Source organism: Varroa jacobsoni, unplaced genomic scaffold, assembly GCF_002532875.2.
Source record: "Varroa jacobsoni isolate VJ856 unplaced genomic scaffold, vjacob_1.0 contig01084, whole genome shotgun sequence".
NCBI classification, from domain to species: Eukaryota; Metazoa; Arthropoda; class Arachnida; order Mesostigmata; family Varroidae; genus Varroa; species Varroa jacobsoni.
Window position 1 is genome coordinate 1 of NW_019214580.1, and position 23,789 is coordinate 23,789.

At 43.2% G+C, this 23,789-nt stretch overlaps 1 protein-coding gene across 1 annotated transcript; it reads right to left on the reverse strand.

Moving 5' to 3' along the window:
• Positions 1-18: 18 nt before the first annotated feature.
• On the reverse strand, positions 19-23,675 carry stan (Protocadherin-like wing polarity protein stan). The gene is made up of 22 exons (XM_022852837.2): positions 22,706-23,675; positions 22,344-22,502; positions 21,716-21,934; positions 21,244-21,393; positions 18,225-18,434; positions 17,622-17,738; positions 13,580-13,865; positions 11,934-12,077; positions 11,339-11,780; positions 9,115-10,969; positions 8,488-8,858; positions 5,504-7,417; positions 5,116-5,269; positions 4,670-4,883; positions 4,243-4,381; positions 3,811-4,053; positions 3,232-3,435; positions 2,440-2,650; positions 2,098-2,222; positions 977-1,761; positions 411-528; positions 19-168 (listed from the first exon to the last, which is right to left on the reverse strand). Exons 1-22 carry the CDS (start codon positions 22,970-22,972, stop codon positions 147-149), a joined length of 8,349 nt encoding a protein of 2,782 aa, XP_022708572.2. The 5' UTR covers positions 22,973-23,675; the 3' UTR covers positions 19-146.
• Between the last annotated feature and the right edge of the window lie 114 nt (positions 23,676-23,789).

Below are 23,789 nucleotides of genomic sequence, written 5' to 3' on the forward strand. Positions count from 1 at the left end.
TATAAGACAAAAGTCATTTGGATTCAGTCGACCTTCTGCTTACTAAGCTTATTTACAAAATGGCAGTCACATAGAAATAGATATCTTCTATTTCGACCATAGATCTAAATGTATGTCTACTTCGAAAAAGGCCTATTGATCTTGTTTCATACGGATGTCTCGTCGCCTCTGCAAAGCAAACAGAAACAAAAGTGACAGTTTTAACATGTGCAAAAAGTATTAGCTTGCTGTTAATATGGTATGCCTGTTTATGTTGGACACATGAAGACATTTATGCGCGATCTGGCAACAGGGGGCAATTCTCTGTCTCTACTCTGCATATCTATAGCGAGAAACAGAAGGTTCATTTCTGTAATCTTCCAGTGGAGGCAGCCACCAACCATTACTACCGAAATTTGCCTTTCGCTTACCCCGTAGCTGTCGTATTGTTGTCCGGAGAGGCTGAAAATTCGTCGATGAATTCGACATCTTGGCCCGGACTTGTGAGGCTCTCCGTGGTCCCGCCTCCTCTTCCAATCGCAGGGGCCGCTACAAGCAGAACCATGAACAGAGCACAACCGCGGTTGTTTTTAGCGTTGTTTTTGCCGCAAAAAAAAACTGCTGTGAACGCAGTTTTTTAAGCATTGTGTATGCAAATGGATGTTTAGAGTATACATCCAATTCTACTGCTTGTTAGTTAGACAATAGTGCTGTAGATGACGGCCCTTCTGCAACACTACGATTGTGTCTATTAGACTTGCTCTCAAACAAAACTAAGTCATTTCTAGGCATACACGGTACCACTACACGCAATCAAGACTACGCGTTGTATATCTATCGTACAGTCAGCTACTAAGATTAAGTAATACTAGCTACTAATATTCGTTAATTCCATAGCGATTATTATGCCAGCATTCTTATACGTACTTCTGCCAGCTAATTGATACAAATCGTTGCGTCAACACCCGAAGGAAAATGAAATGTCTACTAAACGTACCTCGAGTATCTAGCGACGTTGAACCAGGCTGACTTTGAGACATTGTTGGACTGTCACTTAGAAGCATCCTGGTGGCAAGCGGCAGAGTCGCTGTCCTAGAAAGCGACATGGCACCTGTATAGGCAGCGCCATCATCTCGGTGCCCCATCGCATTCACCCCTCCGATTCCGGCACCAGCTCCGATGCCTCCGCTCATTCCGCTATACGGACGTTGGTTGTGTGGATGCTGCCCCCCATACTGACCAGCGTCTTCATCCTGCGTCGGGCTGTACTGACCGCCGGAACCGGCCCCGTCATGTATGCCCATACCGTACACTATACCGGCATGCTGTTGTTGCTGCTGCAGAGATGAGGGGTGCAATGGATGCTGTGAATGGGGCATTGCTTGGTGTTCGTGATGCCCCTGATGATGCAGGACACCTGAGCCTGCTTGCTCTCGATGAAGCCTTACTGTATCCTCATCGAAGGCCTCACTCTGGTCATCAGCCTCCGAATCGGAGTAGTCTTGCCTTGGACCTCCTCCATTCTCTTCGGTATAAGTAATAGTGTCCTTGTCGGATGAATGGCTTGAAGCGAGGTCCATTGATTCCTGATCGACGGAGTGAAGATCTTCATGTGAATTGTATTTGTTGAATTCTGATCCGCGGGATCCTCGCGAACCACTGCCTTCACTGACTGAATCCCGATCGTCTCGGCTCCTTCGACGATTGTTTTTGTTAGCCCTCTTACAGCGTCCGCCATCGCGGACAGGTTGACCAGTTACCGTTGATGCAAACGACGAAGATCTGCGTTCAGAAATAATAACGCTACGTGTAAGGTAATGGACATACACTAGGAAGTAAAATTCAGCTTCACATATTCATTAAGCACGCTCTTGATTAACACGAGATTACCGTAGTCGTTATTTGTTGACTCTCTATAGAACGATTATTCTGTATTGAAAAGAAAATATATATATGTATGTGCACTGAACGATTCGGGGCCTTAATTGGCTCCGTTAGTCAAATAAGAGTATTAAATAACTGTTTAAATAGTCCAATAAACATTTACCTAAAAGAATCTTAAAATGGTAAACGTTAAACGGTGATGGTATGGTTTAGCATACCGTTCGTAATCCGTACCTGTGCGTAGTAGATCTAGAGGTGGTGGAGTAGGCTCTCATTATGACATGCCTCCTCTGTAAGGTGCCCTGAAGGCTCATGTCAGTCAGTCCTCCGACACGACCGCCGTAAGACAAAGCGGAACGCTGCAGCCATAATAGGGTGGGAGGAGAGCAAAAAAAAAGTCGTAAGCTATCAGTGCGACGAATATAAATCCCTATAAATCTATCCCTATCTTCAATCTGCTTTTTCTCTAATTAACTGTATGTTGCAAATCCATACAAAGCATCTATGAAAATATCGTGAAATAATTCTTGGACTTGAATGAAAATAGGCTAAGAAAAGGCTCTGCATTTATCTTACCGAGGTTGAGAGTCCAGCTCCCCCACCACCACTTCCATAATACGCCAGCAGACACTTCCGCCGACCGCGAAGCATTTCCCAAAGGTTTTGCCTTACTCGAGCATTTAGAATGCATTGGCAAAGAAATACCGCTATTGCGGCGAGAGGGGTGCATACACTGAACATTAACCAGCCGTAGATAGAACCAGCAGAGGCGAACATAGAACTCAACCTGATCAGAAATTAAGGACAGGAACACAATATTCGAGATAGTATTGTTGTCCTAAACGATTTTTAACATTTTTGAATTTTATTACACTTGAACAAGTCTACAGAATAATTATTCGATATAGCATTAAAAGCCCGCCTCCATTAGAAGGTCCAGTGGTGGTTCGTCTTATTGACCTTATATGGGGGTCCTGCAACAGTCCTGTTTAACGGCATGGTAACCTTTTACACGAGGCTGAAACCAGCTAATTACCAAATAATTGTAAGTTCACGATTATTATGTCAATACACTCAAAAAGATGAGCATCAGGCATTAAAGCACGCGAATCCTAAATAGTTATGCCTCCTTCAATGGATGGACCTAGTGAGGATAAGCGCAGTATGCAAAAAGTAGGTTTTATATAAGTATCTAGTACAGTTAGTTTAAGGGTTTCACCAATTGTTGCTAGTTTCTATAATGTTTTCAATGTGGAATGTGTTTACAGTATGATAAAGTACGAATGTGTAATGATAAAGATGTATGCACGTTTTTGTTTATTCTGACCTGCCGGCCCAACGTATTATATAAATTAACAAGGAGCTCACCAGAAAAATGTTATGATAGGTAACTGAGCCATGGCTAGCCAGAGAAGGAAGCGAATATTTCCGAGGTCTGAGATAAGTTCAACTCCTTGAACTCTCACCGAAGCCATTACCGAAGCAGCTGCCAAGAGCAGTGCTCCGCCTACGAAAGCAGCAACAGGCCCGGCTTGGGACCATACTAACGATGAGGCCGCAGATAACCAGCAGCTAAAATGACGGGAAACAAATACAAATGACATTATCTTAATTAATTATCAATCAAGAGCGTTGATTGCAATGGCGCGTTCTTGCGTGCGCGCTGCACTGCAAACCATGAATCATAGATGACCTACATTCAAACTATTCATTACTATCGTATCCATTTTTACTCAGCTCGTGTGAGTGTATAAATATGCCGGCACCCGTGAACATTATTGAAACTTCCACTTTAAAAAGCTAAACTGCTGTACTATGTACAAGCGCGTCTTCAATCTAGGTATATCTGTGTATCGCAAGCGGGGCGATAAAATCCGTGTTTTGCAGACATTGTTAACATATAACTATGCAAGTTCATATGTATATATACATAACTGCGGTGCTTACAAGTTGTACCCAGCGTAGAGGTCAGATCGAATGCCGAGTGTTAGCGCTACGATTAAGGCCGGAGCTCCGTATGCTAGTGAGAAGTAAAACTTCATAGAACCGTGATTGACATCTTTCATTTCGGTTAGCATTCGGTAGATGTGCAGGAGATCGACCAGGATCCAGGAGAACACAGCTAGCCACGCAAAGTGTACTCCAATGGCGACCATGCGACACCCTGATGCCGAGGCCGGTGCATGTGACCTATAGAGGGTATTTTCAAGCAAAAAAAAAAGTCAAACAATCAGGGTACCAGTCCCATATGAGTCGATAGTTGCTCTTCGGCGAAATTAGCCGTTGAAGATGCTAAGTAAGAATCAAGAATAACGAGTAGGTTGCAATCAAGAAAGCTTCATGGACCAGACGACAGAACGTATACATGACGTATCTTACCCTATGCCCACCAACGAGATGAGGTCTACGAGAAGCAAGCATATGATGACATTAACGTGGATGGCGTGTGAATTCGTTGAATACCCTCCTGATGCAATCGTCAAAGCGATTAAAAGAGCCGCAGTTGTTGTTAGAAGGGCTGAAAGACCAATTCACGTAATGTTTAATAAAGGGTTTTTAATGAAGATTTGATTGTAAGTACAGCTGTGTACTTGTGACGATGATATTATTCGTTAGTGGCAAGCTCATAGTACAAACAACATAATCGCGGCTGAAACATTTCTGTAGTCTGAATGTTTGTTCATGAGGCAAAATCCTGTATCGTTTTATAATAACAGTTTGCTCCGCACTGTCGCTAAATTATTAACTAGTACTCAGTCATTTCGTCCTTCGTAAAGAAGGATGAATCACCATTGCCTACACGTACCAATGGAGAATATAAGGGCCACACTCGCCGACAGCTCCTGGCTGTATGAGATCTGTGTCCTAGCCAGAGTATAGCTATCTTCCGTAAGGACGGCAAACATCGACAGATGGTCGCAGGAGCAATTGACCCTCAGTGGCTCAAAGCCCTCTACACGGCAGCCCCGAGCAGACCATTTCCCGTAACCGGTTGCTGAAGACACGTACCAGAAGACGCACTATACGAAAAAACAGAACGACAAAAGGTAGCCGACAATAATGTTAGATGGGTAGATATATACAGGGCGGGGCTAAAGTCCCTAGACGCATTGGAAAAATAATTTTATTATATATATATATATATATATAGATGTCAAATAAAGACTCTTAAAAAACCTTCGTAGTTACATTTCGTATGCAATAATCGTTGTAAGGTTCAAAAAGTTAACTTTGTTACTAGACATAACCGACCTGTGGGTTTCTGGGAAACCTGCCGTGTAAAACGGGAAACGATATATGGACTCGGCTTTCACCATTGAGCTGTTCAAGAAGCGAGAACTTCGAATCACTTTTGGCCACTGAGACGGAGATGACAGCACTGCTTATGGACACGCCAAGATTATGACTGAAATGATCACAACGACACACGCACATCATTGCGCAAAGGATTTCCACAACGTATTGCATAAATACGTAACCAAGCATAGCTAGATTACACATTATTTTTCGCACTTTCTTTTTACACTTCGTGACTTTTTTCACTAGAATTAAATGCACCGACTTAATTTTAGGGCATACGTTACAAGAGAGCTATTATATTGTGTGGCAAAATATCAAGTTAGCTCTGAAGTCTACTCACTTAATGGTCGAGTCGTACATCAGTGGATACAAAGAACTGGCGTCACGAAACGCCGCTACAGAAAACAGGGCTTTGCTATCACTTCCGTATGTGTCGAAACTCAGCGCCGACAATGGTATTCCAACTCGAGGCATCCATGCCGGCAGCTTCTGAATGGGTATATTATTGAACTTGGGCATCCGGATCAATGGAAGCGATTTCCGACCAGTCGTTATCGAGTACACGTATGACGATGTTGTGTTATCGACGTGTAGTTCGGCATGAGATGCATGGTCAACACTAAAAAACGTGTTATCGTTGAATCCGAGCAGAAACGGCGCGGTGAATGTATCCTCCATATTGGCTAGCAATCGTCGAGAGTACGCTTCCACACGGGCAAGAAGCCGCTCCAGCCGCATCGTCACCGGAAGTCGTTGCCACAAAGGTGCCAATCGTGCATCAGCTACCGTGGCAAGTGAATGCATAAGATATCTTACGAAGTGCCGGTCTTGTGTATGGCTGAGGTTAAAACCGCCCTGTTGAGCTTCGAATTCGAAAATCAAAGACAGTGCCTGTGACACCGTGCGAACATCGCTTCCGTAAAGTTCGTTCATATTGTTCTCCAGAGCACGTTGTAGTGCTTCATGCAATTCCCTCGCTAGTCTTCGTGAATTGTGGGCTCGAAGTTGTATATTGGATTTCTCAATGAGAGCCAACTCTTCAGCAAGTGGTCCTAATGGATCAGAAAGGCAGTGAAATAGATCAGGTGCCTGCCACCCGTCGTTCGGATCGCAGAATCTCGAGCATTTGCCTTGTGCTAACGCCGGACAGACACTCAACGCTTCAGATCCGAGGGACGTACGAGGCCACCAGACACGCGAATGCCTCGCACGGGGACATCCATCGTAGATGACTTCGCAGCCGCGTAGCGTGACTTCGGCGAATTCATTCGAGCAGCAGTCACAGTTTTTTCCAATGACGCCCTCTCGGCAACGGCACTGGCCTCCCGATGAATCGCACTGCGGCCCGTGCGATCCAGCCGCGTAGCAATTACATGGCAAACATGTTCCTTGCTCCGGGGCAAAATAGTAATTTTCTTCGCATACACAATCGCCCGTTGTCTTATCACAATTCGACGAGTACCCTTTATGTACGTCACATTGGCATGGTCCACAGAATGGCGGTGTACCCCACCAATTTGCCGGGCAGTGCTCAATCATCGTCATCTCGCAACGTTCTCCGTAATGTTTAGTGTCACACAAACACTGATATCCTCGTTGGCTCGAAGGGGCTGTCACACAGCTCGACGTCGTATTATGCTCGCAAGGATTCAGCGAACAGATAGGCAAACATTGGCTGCCAACGAATCCAGGTTTGCAGTTGCATCGAAAGCCTTCGAAGGTGTTTTCACAGGTAGAGCTGTCAGGGCACGGATTTGAGGCGCACGCATCCTGTATGCCACAGCCTCGGAACACATTTCGTTCTGACGAGGGCTCCCGGTATGCATCCCTCTGATTACCTAGGCGAATATTCTCGATGCAACCGCGAAAAGGAGAGAAATCGCCGCTTTCATGGCCTCCAACCCACACATCGCCAATGTAATGTCCCGCAGGACTCTGATGGGTGTGACGCTCTGAGCGATAGTGATCGCCGTCGACGGAAAGCCCAAGTACATTTGCGTTCCACCAGAAATGTAGCTGATGCCACTCACCATCAGCCACGGATAAATGAAGTACAGAAACCTTTGATTCGTCAACAGCTGCTACGACAGACCCGTTAACAATTTGCAGGACGAAACGCTTTTCGTTGCCACCAAGCTCAATCAGAAGCAGAAGGCCTTGACGATGTTTTGTTCGGAGAGATAGACGAATGCTCCACGGGATGTCAATTGGACGCAAAGAGGACTTGAACGTCAAATGGCCGTCGCCGTGGAATCTACACAAAAGCACAAATAGAAAAAATGCTGATGGTTGACTAAAAAATGTAAAATAAATAATAATAATAGCAATAGTAATAGAGTATAGATCAATACCTTATTATAGCACGGGGAAGAGTGGATAATATATCGTTTGTTTTGAAATATGCAGGATGTTACAACCATTTAGGATGTCTTTAATTCTTCACGTATTCTAACACCATCGCACTCATCCTATGTCGTGCTGGCTAGGTGTATATTCATGCAGTGACACAATTAAGGGCTAAGCCGTCGCGTGACCACGATTTGCAGGAATCAGAACAATCTATTTTACACCACCGAACGAAGCTGATGGACAGAAAGTTAAGTGAATTGTGACCATCAAGTGACTTTTTGATGCTATACGAGCTATTTAAGATAACATTAAATACCGATCCGGTACGTATCGTACAACACTGTAATAGTCTTTCAACGTGACTGGCGATCATTCGCAATATAAACATGATAAAAAGACACTGTTCCCCATAGACCTAAAAAAAGCCCCTTTTTTATGTGGCTCTTCACAGTTCGTAGTACATGTAAGCTTCGGGAATCATTGATTGCACTATCATTTGAAGTGTACGCGACGATAACGACCACAGTATAGAGAAACGGCGAAACCGCCAATCTCCACCTCTGTTCGACGTATCGCAGTAAACGTCTATTTCATTATCCTGTAACAAACGCCACTTCGATATGAGGCACCGAAAGGGATCTTGATTCTCGTGATAGCCTAAATGAGAGTTTATGTCAGAAATCAAATATCCTATGCGTAATGCCGACACAAAGTTTTCAGATCTGTGCTCGTACCACAAATGTTCTAGAATGAATAACATTACTTAATGTTCCTGCGCCGAATGAAGCCTTTATATTATGTAATATATCAGATACTATTAAACACATACATATCTACTATTTGGAAAAGCATATCTGCTTACATAGGGACATGCGACTCAAGATCCCATATATCATATTTAGCAAACTCAATTCTATTTTGTTATACCCGTCATATCAATCATGCTTCTGTGCAATTAAGCTTGCGACTATTAACCTGTAAGGCTCGACGCGATCTTGACATTCCGATCCTCCATATCCTTCAGGGCAGATGCATCTATACCCGCTCCAAGACTCTTGGCAGGTGGCTCCATTGAGACACGGGTCAATGTGACAAAATCCTCGACGGGAGGGGCAACCAGCGATGGTTAGATTATTTGCCACAAACTGATTTAAATCGATTAGCTCATGGTCTATGTAGAGATCACGCACGCAGCCAATAAAATCGCGATTCTGTACTGGAAAACTTGACATAATTTGAGGGAGTCCTCCTAATTGAAGAGGCCCTGTCAAGTCTAGGAAACGATAACAACTTTCCATCGGATCAGAGCACCTATGATCGAGACGGAGTTGACCTCGGCTCGCGCACTGAAAATGAACGTGTAGACATAAATCTGTTCAAGTATTATGAGATAAAATTGCTACCAGATTAATCCAAACATTACTGTAGTATAATAGGAAACCCTCAGCTACATGTCATGTCATAACTTATAGGGAAACCATACTTGCTGAACCGAAAACCGAAAAGCACAAAGGCGACGTACGTTTGCAAACTAACTAACCTTGTTTAGAAAAATCGGCAAGCTTAGCTCGTATCGACTCCGTTTTAGGGTAAAGAGCATACCTGATAGTTATTGTCATTTCCAAGCCTCTCGGCCACTACAGGGTCACAGCCATCGACAGAAAGCGAAGCCATCCTTTCGTGGTATGTGATGTGCGCAGTGTGCCAATTTCCATCGTTTAAACCGGCCTTGACCGCGGTTACCGCTGTCGCTTCTTGATCCCCTGTCGAGTAGCTAAATACCAACTGACCATCAACGAGCTCCATGGCGATGAAGTCATTTTTGTCATTATATCGACCGTTGTAAAGCAGCAGCCCGTTCTGATTCGGAGTAGCAAATGAGATCTTAATCGAGAATCGATGTCGTCTTTTCAGAGACGGGAACGTCACGTACGTTCCTCGTTGAGGGAAACTTCGACCCCGAAGGCGACACATTTCGTCTAGAGTTGAATCGCTGGCGGTACAGTGATTTGCGCTCGATGACGACGAGTTCGTCTTGCCAGCTACCTCACAATTCTTGCCATGAAAATTGTTCACACATTCACAGTAGTAGCCACCCTCGGTTTGTACGCAATACCCGCCATTTCGGCAGGGACTTGAATAACAGAAATTTACCTCGGTGTCACAGTCGAAACGGTGTTTCATTCCAGCGAAACCTACTGGGCACATGCATTGGAAGGTGTTTGAAGGCTGAATTGGACGGAAAAGTATACGGTCGGACGAGATGAAGTCGCCAGCAGCCTTAAACTTAAGGATCGGCTCACATCTCTCAAAGTTAAGGCAGGGCTCTGTTGAACAGGGATAGTCATCAAAGGGTAGCACTTCAATGTCGCTCAGTCTATATAAGAGACTTCGGCCGAGGTACATTCGCTCTTGAATGTACTGCGAACTGTAGAGGTCCTCATGGCCGCGATTTTTTACGACGGAAAATGACACGTTGAGGATGTCCGGAGTGTCTTGTTGTATATTGAATAGAAAGATATTCTCTTTGGGACAGGGCACAACGGCACTAAGGGCGGATATAAACGAGTCAAACGATGGCGAAAGAAACTGCTCGACGGTCATGTCTTGCATTTGTATGGTGATCGAATTGTTCAACATTGCCTCGGATATCCAGCGAACTTGAAGCTTGCACGTGGCAGATACCTCGTTAATGCCATCGAAAACCGATACTTGAAAATCAGCGTCGATGGCCACATCGGTGTTAAGATTTGGCGATAGTTTAATTTCTCCGGAAGTCTCGTTCAACTCAAGGAGATTAGCCCGGTTACCGGACGTAAACTTGTAGTGAAGGGCATCACTCACATCTGGATCGTTGGCAGGAATCTTACCAATAGGTCCTGTTGGGAAGAAATTCTTAAAGTTGTTGAAAACTATGAGAAAGTTTTTAAGAACCGGGGCATTATCGTTGATATCTGTCACCCAAATCTCGACCTGTGCATCGGTTCGAAGCGGTGGGCTCGACGCTCTTACTGAAAAGATGTAACGTTTTTTCGGCCCTTCGTAGTCGAATTCCACTCGACTCACAATGTCCACAGGTCCAGCTGGCTTCGAGATCAATGAAAAGCTATCAGCATCCGGTCCTCCAACTATAGAGTAGGTGACCTGAGCGTTCGGTCCTTCATCAGGGTCCTTTGCTTCAATAGTCCCAATGACGGAGCCGAGAGGTACATTCTCCGGGACGAATATTTGAATTTTGTCCGAATCGAATCTCGGTGGGGAGTCATTGATGTCCTGGACGAACACGGTAATGGGTACCGTGTTGGATAGTTGAGGGCTACCTCTGTCAACTGCAACGGCTTTCAGTTGGTACATCGCAACAGCTTCACGATCCAAATGCTTGGCCGTTCTAACCAGTCCTGAAGTCGGGTCAATACTGAATGCGCCTTGTCCATCATTACCTCCAGTAAAAGTGTACCTGAAATGTTGTTGTAGACCTTTATTACTGGTGGTCCATTAAATAAAAATGATAGCCGCCACAAATAAGATCATTCACGCAGTACTGTCTTGCTATGAATTTTGGTAAACAATTTTTCTTCGTTCTGCTTCTGTTTTCATTGACGTCAGACCACTTTTCTAATATATGTGCTTATGTTTCCTGCATCCCTTCAAATGTCACTTTATTAATCGACTTGAAACGCTCAGAAATAAGCGTAACTTGGTTTCTACCACACTGAAGCTCCTCTCTTTGGTCAAACCTAAATCTTATACTGCCTCTGAGTAGACCACCAGTGATATTCCGCTAGTTCCATAAAGACCATTCATTTTACATATTCCCGCTGCATACCTGACTTGGGCATTGAGTCCAAGATCCTCATCGGACGCCGATATTTGCATGATCGACGTGCCTATCAAGGCGTCCTCCGATACGTCGCTCGTATAGGAGCCCATTGCGAATTTTGGCGCGTTGTCATTGACGTCCATGATCTCAATCTCGACACTGGTGCTGTCTGATAGCGGGGGTCGACCTTCGTCCTGTGCGGTGACCACAAGCGTATATCCCGATACCGACTCGCGATCAAGCGGCGCCGAAGTAACGACGGCCCCAGTGTCCGGTTCGATCTTGAATGCACTGACGGCGTCTTCTAAGGTATAGGTGACGCGCGCATTGTGACCAACGTCATTGTCAAGCGCCTCGATAACAAGTACCGTTGTACCGACCGGCGTATCCTCCGGTATGGAGGCGGAATAAGGCGTTTTTACGAAGGTTGGTCGATGATTGTTGGCATCTGTTTGCATCACCGTTGTTGTCATCGTCGAGTTGACCACCATTCGGACCAACGGTAAGCAGGCGAATGAAAACACGAGCAATTTTAGTAGTGCATTCTTGCACCAAGGCGTCATTTAGTCTTGGCGGATGTGATAAACGTACTCAGACCTACCTGTAACATTGATATTGAGCAGAGCGGTGTCTGTTCGACCGCCAGAATCTGACACGACAACAGAGAGAGCGAATCGGTTTTCCAGTTTGTAGTCTAGCGGCTGGGCAATCGACACGATGCCTGCCCCGTTCTGCGAGATGATTCCTAGGGTATGACGAAAGAAGATACGATAGAAAATGTACACATTTAGGAAGCTACAGAAAAGAGTCGATTTTGAGATGGCAAAAAATTCTTGAAAAATTTGATACCAAGAAAATTAAAGAAGGCTTCTTTTAAAAAAAAATACACCAATTTATGGTACTTTATATGCTATATTCGCTAGAGATAGGTCTCAAGATTCCAATGTTTTCGGACCAACGTTTCCATCTTGGCGGGCAGGCAAAGATATCGAGTTTATTCACCGTAAGTCACAATGCTGTGACGTTTCCTTACCGCTCAAGATACAACAGTTCTTACAGATGTCCGCGCCAAGCAAGTAAACCTCAACAACAACAAAAACAAAAACAGTTGCATCTTCTCGGATCTTTGTTCTACAGTTGACTGATAATTGATTTCCGACGGCACCAGTGAACAGCTTTTAAAAACCTTTAATAATAGTAACTAATAGTAGTCGTCACTTACAGTTGCTCTCTATAGAACCGCGTGCATCGATCAAGACGACACTATCAGAGCCGTCGATATATAAAACGGGCAAGAGACACGCCAGGTTTGATCTATCCATATATTATTAAATGCGTTTTGAGGTAAACATCGCAGCCGATATCCCTATCAGCCGCGTACTATATATACATCTTCATTAGGTGCACCCTTGATTAACGCTTTCACTCTCCTATTATAGAACGGTTATTCTATGTATCGAAAGAAAATATCTGCATATATATTCCACGTGCAGATGACCATTTTACCCAGGAACTTTGGGTATTATTTTTTTGGTGGAAACCCAATAACAGGAAGTATTATTCCACGGCTATGAAAAGGCAAGGATTCCGATGTATGTAACAATCGATACTGGGCCAGAGTAATATGTGTGATCGAAAGGAGAGCTCTACTAGCTGATTATATCTTAGCATCTCAGCAGATATTGTTCAGACAAGTGGCTGTATAAGTCAATCTGTTGACTATTATTACAAGCGGCTTTCGATCGCCAAGTGTCCCGAAGGGGGCTTGCTCTATCAATTACGCGGGGCAATTAAAGACAAATCAGTATATAATATAAACTTTTTTCATTTACTTGTGTGATCTATTATACATGATATATGCAGCCCTCTAGATACATCTATTAACAGCTCGAAGTAGCTTGAGGCCCTCTATGTTACGTCAGCAGCAAGAGGGCAAAAACAAAATAAAAGCACAAATAATTGATGACTCTCAATGCGTCAAATGGCTTTGCTCCACTCTTTATATATATTTTTGAATAAACTGCTTTTATTGAATCAGATCTGCACACCATATGTTGTCTGTACATATATTACATAGTTAAAAGAACTAATTTTTTAAACCCACAGTATAGTAATGAAGCTTTGCATGAAAACAAAGTCATCAAAGCCACACCAAATATATGGTTAATTATATATATATATGTATATATATATATATATGTATGTGCATGAAGGTGAAATCTTCTATATATGGATAAAAACTTTTACCGAATCGGTCCCGATGATTTCCACTGGCGATGTGATATTGTAGCCGATTGTCACGATCCGGATCGTGAGCCGTCAACGTGAGAACAAGCGTTCCTGGAGGATCCTTCTCTGATACAACGGCGTTGTAGCTTCGTTCTTCGAAACGAGGGTCATTATCGTTGACATCTTGGACGGACAAAATGACGACGGCTGAGGCACTTCGTTGGGGGGTGCCGTTGTCTCGAGCAACTACAGAAAAGCGATACTCTACACGTTTCTCGTGGTCCAACAGGGTCTGGACGCGAATCTATTAGAACGTGTACGGTGAATATAAAGAGAATGAGCACCTATATAAGGTTATGTTGCCAGGCATGTAGGGGGGTTACAGAAGCCAAAACAGCACGAAATTAACCCACAACGATAATGTTAATATTCGTTTTTTGGCGCTCGTATTTGCCGCTCTGCAAATGTGAAGCCAGTCCTTATTAGACAAGCCATTTAGGTCATTTCTAATCTAGGTATAGCAGTGGAAAGCAGCAGTGGAGAAAAGGAGTATAATCATACGATGAAAATGATCTGTGGACCCATGTGAGAGACAGAAAGATTCGCTAGCCAAAATCGGTTTTGCGATAATAATTGTTTGAACATTGTATCAGTAGTTTGTTTCTGTCGGTGAGAAGTACGCTGATCGAACCTTGAGCCAGTTTCTATTGTGTTACCAATTAGCTATTCCTTGGGTAATTGGGGCATAGTTAAACGAAACTGTCCCATCAGCAAAACGACCTGAGAGCAATGCATTAAACGAGGCACTATCCTTGAAATAGAGCAAAAGGATTCCCTTGATAAAAGCTTCACAGTTGGCTATATAATCCCAAATCAACGTACAGCTTCGTTTCCTGTTCGCATGCCTGTACGTTTGCTGAAAAATCTCTACAGAAAAGAAGATATTCTTCAGTGTCGAGGTGAAATGTTATCACAGAATAGAGATTAGTATATGCATTTATTCCACAGTGAGACGCTCGTTCTACCATAGACAAACGCGCCAATGGCCGCCCTATGGTAGCTGTTAATCAACGTGGGTCTGCATCTTGACCGCTTGAAAATTACTCCTTGTTACTCTAACCTGTATTTAATTAGACTGCTACAACGTGACCCCCTCACGTGACTATAAGAGTACGTGTTAAAAAAATGGGCCAGGTTTCGTGACGTGACGACGACTGATATACAGAAAAATCTGTTAACTTCAAAGGTGGTTACGATGATGATTCGCTGTTACTAAATGATAGCAATTAAGTTGTCTGGTGTCGATATTGTATAATTCTGCATAATATCCGCGATCGAAGGGCAGTTCGGCATAACTTTTCTCAGATTCTATCTATCGATCTAAAGATTCGCCCAAGAGGGCTATTTTTGAGAGTCTAGTCTCGATCGTTCTCTGGTCTCGCTGTGAGCTTCCGATCTATCAGTATCTCAATACGAGCCAGTCATATGTCTCATAATTTAACTCATTAGAATCGCGTCAATTTGTTTATCCCCGTTTATATTTTTCCGCAGTGATAGTCACAAAATCTAGATTGGAGAACTTGAACTTAAATAATATATTTAGTGATAGTTGCTGTTTCGAAACTTAACTTGACTAGAATCTGCTCGCACCAAGCACGTCGATATCTTCTATAGATTTGGCGTATTTCAACGATTTACTAACCCCCTTGTAAGCACTAACTATTCTATACTAACGAAATTCATTCTCTGTAAAGCGAAGTATTAGCGAGTCATCTAAAACACGCAGGCAAATGGAAGCTGTCTACGATAAGCCCCTTTTTCACGTATGTTTTCATCTGTTCCCTTCATCGAACGTCCGGTCGTTTACCCAACCCGGACACCTCTACACTCTTTTTCTATTCTGTAGCTCAAAACGAGTCATATACATACACATATAGACATAATGTTATAGAACATAGTATGTTATAACCCACAAAAAAAAAGAGAATTCCTCATCCGTTTAAGAACAAGAATCAGCAGTACCCCCGTTTCGCCCGCCTGCTCACCCTTTTCTTGCTAATTTATGGGATTATGTCTAATCGATTAATATTACTAGGCAGCTTTAAGGTATCCACGTCTGGTTACGATCGCAGAAAAATGCTGCCCGTTCCCGATTCGATCAGATTCATTTAGTTTGTTGTATGTTCGTACATACACACAAACATATATATGAAGAGATAGATGAGCTGCAAGACCGACCCTTATTATAGCTCTATCTTCAGGCGGTGTTTGACCCGTCAGAGAAGATATCGTTATTATCAGTTCGGCTAGAGTGGGTCGTTTGACGCATGCATTATTGCACATCCATTGCAGCAAGTAGCACTGGCTTTTTTTTGCATTGGTCATCATCGTCGCCGGAATTATCGCATACTATACTGTATAAGCTGAAGCCATCGTCTGGTACCAACGCTTCTACAACTGGGCGAGCCTGCGCCACTGGTAAACCTGTCGAACGAGGCGTTCAAATGTTAATCGTATTTGTCGGGCACATTTCTCAGCTGCATAGTCTTTTTCAAGCTTCTCATGTACCGTGTACGTTCTCATCGTGCTATGCACCGTCTACAGCGTGCGGTGCACGATATAGACACAAATTCCGGACGCAATATCAGAAATGACACCGACATCAAACGAACACCGCCAGTTCGACAGTGTCCTGCGGATTTGGATGAACCAGAAAATGAACTATGCTTAAGGCTATAAATTAGTGGCGGAACCCGACTGGCCTGTTTTATCAGACCACATGATCAATGTGTGTGTCTTCCATACCTAGTTGGCAGTGGGCGACAGCGAAGGTAATGACCGTAATTAAAAAGTGAAGAAAATTAGGGAGCGCTACCAAAAACTGGTGGATCCGCTCGGTGTCCCCAATTCTAGTTTCTATAGAATTCGGAGCCGGTCTTCATCAAAGGCGCTGCGAACACGCGACGATATATATCTTCGTATAATCTTATTTCTACACAGAGGTGCAAGTCCATAACTATTATATGATTTTTTGCGAGCACATAATGAGGACGAGATGAATATTAAAACTGGATGATTAGAGGTGGACTTGACTGTTCTCTGTAAAAGCAACTAGGTCTCTCTGTGAAAGCGATCATCTGTTGTGCAAGACGTTTATAGTGCACACTGAGTACGGGCGTTTAGGAACCCTGGATGCAGATACACTTAAAGGGATGTATTTTGAGTTTTTGCGTCCGATACTGACTTAGCTAAGCATCGCTTTGAGAGCTGATGCTCAGCGTGAAACAAAATGGATCTCCGCCCGAATTCGAACCTAGACCATTACGTGTTCCTAAGTTTGGTAGGCAAACACGCTATTTCTGGACTATCACGGTGACAACATTAATAACGCAAGGAGCGTTAAAATACGAAAAGAAATCCGTTTATAGAGAAATGTTGTACGAATACGGGCTTAGCTAAAACCTGTTTGAAGCAATTTGAATAATGGTGCGGTTAAACCTTTTGTCTTACAGTTGCCTTCCTGGATAATATCTAAACCACTATGACTAGATCAGATATATAGTGTAACGATGAAGGCGTATAAGGCGAAACGTGCAGAACCTCTTCGTGCCATATTTGTTTGAGAACTTCTTTTACAAGATGAACGCTCATACGTAGTCAAACTCCTAAAGGCAAGGGTCGATGATCACGGTGAACTTTTTGCTGTCCCGTCCGAAACGGTCTGGCATTCATGTGTCAGACGTATTAACGACGGGACACGGAGCTAGTATTTAGAGTACTTATTTTCGAAACATATCAAAAACGGCTTTTCCTCACAAAGACCGAGAGCCGCGACCGATATATTACTTAGATGATAACCATAAATCAAGTTTACTTTTCAATCTACTTGAGACGTTTGTTATACAAAACAGGTGTTTACTTGTGTACTGGTTTGGACAGTTGTGCTAATAGGGGGCTGTCAACCTGATTTTCAGCTAAAGAAGAAGTTCTTTATATAGTCTATATTTATAAAGTCCAGCTTCCGTAGATGGCGAAATGAGCGTCTCACGTCTACACTTACCCATCCAGAATCTGGTTCGATAGAAACTGGTAATAGAAATGGATCCGAACCATCTGTTGTCTGCAGGGAATATGAGATTTTCGCGTTGTCTCCAGAATCCGCGTCAAATGCTTGCACCTATAAAATGAAATACGAAAGAGGACCAAGCCAACGCCAATATAATACCCCCATATATATTATTGGCAATAGCCGCCATACTGATTACTTGCACCGTTGTTTCGTCCATTATATAGCCGACAAGATTAGTCTGCCCACGCAAGTTGATTGATTTAAGAAACTTCACACTAATTATATTTTTGTTTTTCTATGAGTTCAGGATGACGTCGACACTTCTGGATCCAAGGGACGATCTGACGTAGCAGTACAACCTGCATCACGGTGTCATCGAAGAGCGGTGCTCTAACTAAATGTGTTACTACTAGCTTTTTCGGATTGAGTTGGGTCGATAGTGAATGAGGCTTTGTGACTCCTCTGATATACTAGCGGTAACGTACTATTGCAGCATACATAAGTACATTTAGATCCACAAGGGGTACTAATTAGGTATTGAAACGCGCGCCGCAAGATTTCCACGCACTACTCACTATTTCGCTCGCAACATACCTGGATGATACTATGGCCCTTTTCAACGCTCTCGGGGACACTCTCTCGAAATTCTGCGGCGTAAAAACGTGGGTCATTGTCGTTGACATCTAGTACGTTTATTAGAACATTGGTCGTGTTCGACCTTGAAGGTGAGCCGCTATCCTGAACGCGAACGACCAGTCGATAGCTGGACAACGCCTCGTAGTCAAGTGGCGACACAGCCCGGATCTGAAATGGTGTTATGTTTAACCAACGATTAAAATACCATGGTATGTAATCAATTGATTTAGTAAATAAATTAACTCGTGTGAGAGGAAAGTAGCCGTTTAGCTATCTGACAGACGGCGGTCTACGATCCGCAATATGTCAATAGGCATTATTCGTGCGATATTTTTATATGGTCCATTTGCATAAGTCGAATAGCTGGATTTCGTTAAATTGTTAACGACCCGTTCAAACATCAAAGGCCCAGAGCAACGACGTTCCTATTTGGCTATTGTTGTTGCGGTACAGAGCAGAACAATCGAAATGAATCCAATTTGAGTCTAATGTATAACGTAGCGAAAAAATCGCCATCTAATATACGGTCGCTTAATTCCAACGGTGGGAGCGGCCATTGACTTATGTCCACGGGGGAGCTTTCCATCGTTTTATAGGGTTGCTATACGCCAAATCAAATACGGAAGCCGTGACTTCTTTATTAAGAACGAATGCGCCTATCAACAACTACTTTGGTGCACGCTATTTTGTTGCGCGGACTTTTATATTATGGTAAGCGTATCGAGTAAAGGCATCGAGCCCTATTAAGGAAAATTACCACTTCAGGACACAAACACAATAGGCTCATTGACTGCATGATCAACAATTCGACAAGTTGGCTCTATTTTATTTTTGTTATTATTATGTTGCCGAATTGTTCTTGTGATAAATAGTCGAGCGTATTCTTCCACAGTTAACTACATATGTACTTTTGGATTGTTTAATCATAAGGGAAAACCTATCAGATAAATATTGAACACGATTTTTTAAGGCTCACAAAATTATATAGGTCAACAGCGCCACCATCGCTCGTCAAAGCACGGCAATCTATCGTAAACCTAAACATAATCACAATGAATCGACTCTCTTTAGGATATGGTAATCCCCAATCGCTTTGCTGGATTTTTCTCTCCTAACGATTAGCTTTTACTTTAAATTATTAATATAAATATCTTTATTCTAGCAAAAACAAGAAGGGATCCATGTGCTTCAATTTAGCTAGTTCCTCGAACTTTCGTTTTCAGCCCTCTTCATTGGCAAAAAAAACTTATTTGTGCCGTTTGGCTAGAGCGTCTCCGCTGTTGCTTTATTGTCACGCACCTGCTTGACGACACCGTTGAGAATACCAGCAGATTGAAATGATATAGGAATAGTGAATATTACCCGTTGATGAAGACGTACACTGCTGCTTTAATAGAGGAAGCCTTGTTTGAGTATAAGCATACAAACTGAATTCTTTACAACGCTGATGTTAATATAAGCAGAACGCGAATGGCCTAAGGTCAACATTTTCTTTTTAACTTTCGTAACCTTTCCCCCGTCTGCTTTTCGTGTAACTGCCTGAGCTTCTACCGGCACGGGAGGTATATCACGCTTTCAGACTTGGTAATAACTCTGCCCGGGCTACAGTCATGCAGTGTCTTTTAATTTTTATTATTTCAACATTGGCTTTAGCGGTAGCACAGCTGATTGTTTATTTGTAGATTGTCGAAACGCGTTATCTAACTCTTCGACGCGGTCCTTTTTAACGCGCGACGGTCTCACGTTCAACCGGCTAGTAACACCTTTCCATTTGCCGATAGACACCGCAGGGTTAAGTGCGGCAGATATGGAATGTCGTTCGTAAATTCGCTTTGTGGGTCTATGAATGGATAGGAGAAAATTACATGGAGGTTTACGCTTCTATAGATAATTTCGAGAGACCCAAAAACAGACAAAAGTTGTAAAGATAAAGAGTGTCACCAATCTACATCTTTTGGAACGATTTTAAAGGCGAGCAACAAATATAGACTTCGAGATAAAGATAAGGAACACGACAAAGGCGTTCACAGCGACGCATTTGTGATATAGGTTGATGAACAGCGATACAAAATGAAAATAGACAAAAGTTTCAGGAAGGGAAATATGCTCATAATGACACTAAAATGAAATCTTTCGTAATATACAGTTATATATATATAAAACTGTATATAGGATGGCTCAAACGACTCTGAACGGTTGGCCGGAGAGTCCAACTCTACAGCCGTCCAAAGGCTTTTGGGCCTTATATATATATATATATATATATATATATACATATACATATATATAGCGCTGGAAGAAAGAAGGAGCAAACGAAGCAATACGTTGATAAAGCACTGCTCATAAAACAGGAAAATAGTCGAATGTCTGTCGATATATCTGATAATGCTCTTCTGTTACGCGTGTCTGTATGGACGTTTGCATTGTTATTAAACGGGGTCGTTTTTATAACCCCGTCACAATTTTGACGTCATCACAGCTCATAGAATTCGTGTTCCTTTAAGATTTTTGTGTTGTCATAAAAATAGACAAAAGTCTGTGACTGTCACGCTGTTCGAAGATCGCAGACCACACGTGCGTTGAGAGTAAAAAGAAAATTTGTTCATAAATCATCTGTTGTCTTAGAATTTAAACGGAACAATGCCTGTAGCGGCTTAGTGATGTATCCGCTTCGGTATTTCTATTCTTTGAACTTACGACTGAAGAATAATATTAAAAAATATATATATTTTACTAGATTAATGTCAAAACAAAATTTCTACGCTTGTTTCTTTTGCGTAGCTGATACAGTATCAAGGATACATTTGATACTACAGCACACGGGATCGAATGCAAACACGCAATGCCGTCTACTGGTTAATGATGGTGTCGTCCTTGCATCGTCGTAGATAAAATTAGCGAGATTTTACTAAGAATCCGAGGAAACTATATTCTGCCTTTAACGGAGCAGTAAACCACACTTAGAATTGTGACTAACCGATCCAGTGAGGGCGTCGATCGCGAAATGTCCCTGCGAGTTTCCCCCGATGATTGAAAACCGAAGTACGGCATTTTCGTTCGCGTCAGCGTCCTTCGCTTCAACATGCACAACTTCAGGTTTGTCGATCCAACTAATATTCTCCGGAACCTGAAAGAATATATATATACATGCTCGAGTACGATGATTTTGCCGTGCACGTGATGTTCTAGTTTAAAACTACTATGTCGTAAATAAAAATTGGAGTTCGAGTAAGCCCTAAACGCCACCAACCTAGGTAAAACAAGTCCTTCGAGATTTATGTCCGATTCTGTTGCTTTGGCTAAGCATTCCTTCAGACGGCAGGCCCATCCCAGAACGAAACAAAACGTATTTAAGCCGGATTCAAACCGTCACCACTTGGAGTATTCGACGGCATAAAGATGGCGAAGGAACAACAGTTTTAACTTAGTAGCCTAAGACGCACACTCACCTCGACACTGTAACTTCGTTCGCTGAACTGTGGATAGTTATCGTTGTCATCAAGTACGGTTAGGAGCAACTGAGCAGTTGAAGTGAGTCTCTTTTGCACAGGTGCTCCGTCTTCCGCACGGATGGTAATTAGGTACTCCGACATGCGCTCACGATCTAGGGCAGCCCTCGTATAGATCACCCCACTTGTCGCATCGATTGCGAACACATCGGTCGCATCCTGTACGGGTTGATCACCAGGAGTAATCAGTTGTTAAAAAAAAAGTTATTTTTCAACCCGATTGATTGATTGATCCCTGGTCAAGTTTCGATCTGGAATGTCTCACAGATTCCGGCTATCCTGGGCGTTCTGTTTATTGACTACCGGAATTCAATCGTAAACTGTATATGGTGTGCAGTTTGTTAGACAGATGATTCACTAATAAACTCCAAATATGCTAATATATGTATCGCCTTTGGTCGCTTAGTTTATGACCGACTGATCCAATACGAAACTAGACTTTTTTTTTTTGCGAAGTTGTCCCGACACGAAAATATATTGCAATATGTCTATAGGTTTCATGATATGCCACACGATAAGTGCGTTAAATAAAATTGATTGATAAAATGTAATCTAAACACATTCATACCTGCAACGAGTAAGTGACCTTTGCATTCTGTTCGGCATCAGAATCGGTCGCTCGAGCTGTGAGAATCGTCGATCCGACAGGACTACTCTCCCGGACGGATGCCTCGTAACGACTTTGTTCAAACTCCGGCGTGTGGTCATTTTCATCCAGGACACTTACCTGATTATATAAATACATTTTAAATAAATAAAAGAACTGCATGTGTGTTGTTCAGCAAGAAGAAGATGCGTTAATTTCTAGCACGTTTTTATTTGCAATGATATTTTTCCTTTGTAATTTCAAAGGGTTGCCATTTCGAAGTTCCTTTAAACGAACGTAAGTGACGTAAGCAGGGCCTCCCGGACAAAACACTATCTGCTTACCTGAAGTGTGGTCGTTCCAGTCACCGGCGGATTTTGGAGGTGATCAACAGCAATAACCCTAAGGAAGTGGCGAGGCATCTGTTCCCGGTCGAGTGTCTGTGTAGTCATTACCACACCAGAACCCGAATCGATACGAAACAGCGCATTGCTACGGGCGTCTAGGGCTGCTTCGAGCGAATACTTCACTGACGGATTTGGATGGCGGATATTAATGGTATCGACAAGATAGCCTGGGTCCTTTCCTTCGGGCACACTGGTCAGGCACATCGCGCTTGCGAACAGATTGTCGTCCTCGAGTCCACGGCGGACCCTAATTCGCTCATGGGTCCAAGAAATTTTTATTGGGACTTTAGGCTGATTCAAGCCGCAGATTGCAGAGCCTCGGACGCGTATTTGCGTCTCATTATAGCATCGGTCAACTCCACGATACACCACGTCCTGGCCGTGAGGTTCGACGGCAAATAGATGATCTCCTGATTTGGGCGCCTCGATCGAAGCGCTCCCGCACGTCGACGGAAGAATGTCGCTGAGTTTAGCGATCAGCTGGGTAGACTTTAAGCAAACACTAGCGTCCTTAGGTGTCCGTAGGGTGACCTCTAAGGGACGGGTCTTTGGCACTGAATACGCAGGATTGCCACACTGCTGAAAGTGCAGCCTCAGTGGAATGACTATGTGCGCATACTTAGAGAATCCACTAAGCTCAAGATCTGCGGAAGCTTCGTTGATACACAGGTAAGGTTCTTCAATAAATAGTGATCCGGTTTCATTGTTCACTCCAATGTAATGTCGAAGCCAATGGCCATCCAACCTGAAACGCTCGGCAGTTAGTCACGACAATTAACAACCTATTCGCTCATAGCTAATCTTCGCCGACCTATTAACGATCTGGCAGAAGAGTAAAGTTCGAAACAATGCTTCCTCACTGATTCACAGCGTAGGCCGATAAGTTCGTCGTTATTTGTGACGTCCTCTGTTATAGTCAATCTACAGTGTCTAATCGCTGATTGTTAGAGAATCAATCCACAGCCGTTCGATTAGATTGATTGAACGGCTTGACAACTAGCTACGTGACAATACCCGTATG